Below are 4,057 nucleotides of genomic sequence, written 5' to 3'. Positions count from 1 at the left end.
TTTTCTATATTTACTTTGCATGCAAACAATATTTTTTAAAAAAATAAACTTAAAAATCAAACTTATTGAAAGGAAGAAAAAAAATAGAAAACAGAAATGATACCAAACAAAAGATTTATTCTTAAACTTCTTTAGAAAATAGCCCATTCTAACATATTATTTAGGCTAGGCAGAAAATTAATTCGAAAATATTAATGAACTTGAACCAAACTTACAGTATTTTTCAGTTTCGATAAAAAGTCCTAGAACTTGTTGAAAATATTTTTTTAGCATCAGATTTATCTACCAAAAAAGTGCTTCCGCTGGCAATTACCCATGCCAAAGTGAGTGGTCATAAGAAAATACTGATATCATAGTAAAAAAAAAAATTGGAATAGAACAATGTTCAATGTTAAAGCAAGTAAAATGTAATTTTCATATTAGAAAATAAGCTAAAGAAAAACCTCTAAAATCCCAAGCCAAGTAGTTTATGCAAACATTAAAATGAAACACTAAAAAAAAAAAACCAGTAGACACCTAGCTGACAGCTCTCTTTTAGAGGAGTTGATTTAAAAGTCAAGGCCATGATTTTCAAGCATTTTAAGATTGATGAATCTGAAGCAACTTCTTTCACAGAATATTCATTACACACGATGCAAGTGTTTACACATTTTAAGCCAGTTCTCATTCGCTGACAACGGGACTTCAAGCAACCAAGTTCACCAAAATCATTCAATCTTGCACAGAAGGCCATATTCCTAATTCTGAATACCCATCTTCAGTAGCACAAGCACGAAACATCCCAGTTGTATTAAATGGCATGGTGACTTCTCCCCTGGCTGACACAGCAACCAACCCAACATCCCCTCTTGGATTACACTCAACAACATGAGCTGCAGCTTCCTTGAGAGAGAGACCTTTATGCTCCATAAGGGCAGCCACATCCCGAGCAACAGTGCCGCGTATAATTGTTTCCCCTTTGCCTGTAGCGGAAACTGCACAAAGATTGTTGGCATATGTCCCTGCCCCAATTATGGGTGTGTCTCCAATCCTACCCACCATCTTGTTAACAAACCCACCTGTAGAAGTTGCTGTGGCTAAGTTCCCATTTTTATCAACAGCAACGCATCCAACAGTCCCAATTTGGCTATCTCCATTACCGGTTGGACTTTCACTTTTTTCATCTTTCTGAATTGGTTGTGTATAATCCATCTATGGATGCAGAATAAAAATCAAAGCTTCAAATCAAAAGGACCATGGAAGTATTATACAGCTTGCATATAATGTTATGCAAAACACCTGAGAATTCGTGAAGATTTCTAATCAATGATGTTATAACATTTCAACCATTCAAAAGTAATAAGATACAATCATTGTCATACTTTATTCATATTAAATATCAAGATCATGGAAAATCAAGATTTGAATCGCAGATCAGAAAGTCCATTTTTGGGATCGCAAATCACATTGAATTGCAAAGCGTGAGATTCAGTAAGAAATGCAAATGACATTATAAAAGATAAATAACATACTACATAATTATTACAACAAAGGAAAAATTATCATTTATGAAAAAGAATGTACATCAATCATTTGATTTGTTAGTTCCCAGTCACTCAATGACCCCAAAGTCTCAAAGCTTCTTCTAGCTAGTTAAACTACTAAAATGTCCTAGTTTTAACAAACTGTAATATTTTCTTCAATTTTGATATCATTATCACTAATGTCATTCTTATTGTCTTTGGCACTCTTACTTTAATTCACCCTTTTCTTTCTTACTGAAATCTAATTCATCTCAGTTTCAAAAAGAAAGATTTACCAAAGAAAATTGTTTATATGTTGTTGTCATCCATGTCCTCTAGACTTCGCATTCCTATAATTACCCATCTCTTTTAAAATTATGCAGTTTACTTTATTTTCTATTGGAGTTGATGCATTAAATTCAATGAATCATACTGAACTGAATGGTGACTGAATCGCATGATTCATGTAAACCTGCAATTCACCCCATAATCCACATCGTTTCATGTGTGAATTGAGGCGAATTGTAAGATTCAAGTTGTGTATCATAAGTTTATAACAACCATGATCAAGATTCATAGCAGTGGATTTCTAGGATTTTAGTTTCCGAAAAACAAATGAAATGTGTGGCAACTGGGAATACAATGATTGTACTAACATGCATCTTGCAGATTATAAACAGTAAATGAAGCTAAGATATACTAGAGCATGATTCAAACATGCCAGAATCTGATGCTGACCTATAAATGAAAGATGAGAAGCATACCTGGACTCTGTCAGCTTCTTTTGCCTGCTTAAGCCTCTCAATATTTTCTGGGGTAATGAAATGACTGGAATCAACGGTCTCAACACCCTACGGAATTCAAAAGGCCACAGATACACGAAAATCCCAGTGAAAAGATCCACATGCATGGAGATTAGAGACAATCTTTTTACGAAAGTATTCAAGATAAATTTAAATTTGGTTACATTCATTATAACAAATGCTTGAAGTACATCAATTATAATAAGAACATTAAATTATTAAAGCTTGTGAAACAGAAGCATAATAAGAAACTGCTAAGGAGATGGAAAACAAGAGTTAAAAGGAGAATTATTAAAACATCTCTCCAAATTCGCCAAGCATACATCAATTTAGCAGCATCAACCGTGAGATATTGCACAGGGACAAGGATCAGATATCAATATGAATGCTGTAAATTTCAAAATCTTTGAAATTCTATACATTCTTTTCAAGATCATTCCCAGAATATAATTGACAAACATTTTTGAACATTTAGGTCTAAGATAAGAACAACTAAAATGGGTAATTAGAAGCAGGGAATCACACTGAACTTCAATTGGGAAAAAATGAAACAAGGTGAACTTGGGTTGGTGGGAATTAAAAATATCGCAGGAAGAGAGAATGAGTATCACTCACTTGTTCCCTAGCAAAAGCCTCAGCTCCATCAAATCCAAGATATATATGAGGAGTGTTGTCCATGACCAATCGTGCTAGAGATATGGCATTAACAACAGTGGTGAGACCAGAAACAGCTCCACATTTCTTTGAATTTCCATCCATGATACAAGCTTCCATCTCAACAGTGCCCCTGCTAGTCAAAACAGATCCTTTCCCAGCATTAAAGTTTGGATGGTTCTCTAATTCCCGGACCTGTAGCATTCATTATATATATATATAGAGAGAGAGAGAGAGAGAGAGGAAAGTTAACTGATAGAAACGAAGAGTTTGAGCAGAGCATCTTAAGAAAAGCAAAACAAATTGAAAGTATAGAGCTACCAGTTTATTAAGAAGATTGAGGTCAAGGTTTAGGTTTAGGTTTAGGTTTGGTGGGCTTATTGGATCAAACAATAAAAATACAAGAGATCATCACTTTCAACTCCAACGGATTCAGAATATGTTTCAGACATGACTGCGTATAGTACGTACCACAAGTTCGACAACATCGAGTGGGTGCTTTTGGGCTTTGAGAGCGGCGACACCAATCTGGAGGCAGTGATGGAGAGCCGCCTCGCGAGGGAGGCGACGCTCTGCTGGAAGTGAAAGTGATATATCTCCGGCCCCCCCGTGTAGTGCAATTGCCCACCCCATTTTCTACGCTCTCTTGGCTCCGCTCTTCACTGTCTCTCTTTCTATCTACTTCCGTTGGAGGGAAACCCCACTGATATTTTATACCACTATGATTCCAGTGTAAAAGGTGCTCAGCCTAACTTTTACGCTATGAGCAAGTGTTTCAGACAGCGGTAACTTTAATTTTTTATCCGAAACACAGTTTACTATTGTTTGGCAAGTTAAATAAACCTTAGTTTAAGCAGTAAAACACTAAATATAATCATCTCAACGATTTATCAGAGGTGTAAATTAAGCTAATTACAAGAATTAGAGCAAAAATACTTAAAAAAACATTAAATAAGCTTGTACAAAATATATGGAGCAAAATGAATCTAAATAAGCATAGAATATTTAAGGAGCATGGAGAACAATCTCTAATTCATTTAATTCAGGTCCAAGAAGAGCCCAATTCATTTGAAACAAGGGGCTAATATGTCCGGCCTT

General features: G+C 35.2%; 1 protein-coding gene across 1 annotated transcript; it reads right to left on the bottom strand.

Annotated features, from left to right (window-relative positions):
• Window positions 1–547: 547 nt before the first annotated feature.
• LOC133678849 (isoaspartyl peptidase/L-asparaginase 1) lies at window positions 548–3,673 on the bottom strand. The gene is made up of 4 exons (XM_062101362.1): window positions 3,431–3,673; window positions 2,921–3,154; window positions 2,267–2,353; window positions 548–1,191 (listed from the first exon to the last, which is right to left on the bottom strand). The coding sequence occupies exons 1-4, from the start codon at window positions 3,590–3,592 to the stop codon at window positions 712–714; spliced, it is 963 nt and encodes a 320-aa protein (XP_061957346.1). The 5' UTR covers window positions 3,593–3,673; the 3' UTR covers window positions 548–711.
• Window positions 3,674–4,057: the final 384 nt, after the last annotated feature.

This window comes from Populus nigra, chromosome 18 (genome assembly GCF_951802175.1).
Source record: "Populus nigra chromosome 18, ddPopNigr1.1, whole genome shotgun sequence".
Lineage (NCBI taxonomy): Eukaryota > Viridiplantae > Streptophyta > Magnoliopsida > Malpighiales > Salicaceae > Populus > Populus nigra.
Note: the sequence above shows the minus strand (reverse complement) of the source record. Positions and strands in the feature narration are given on the sequence as shown.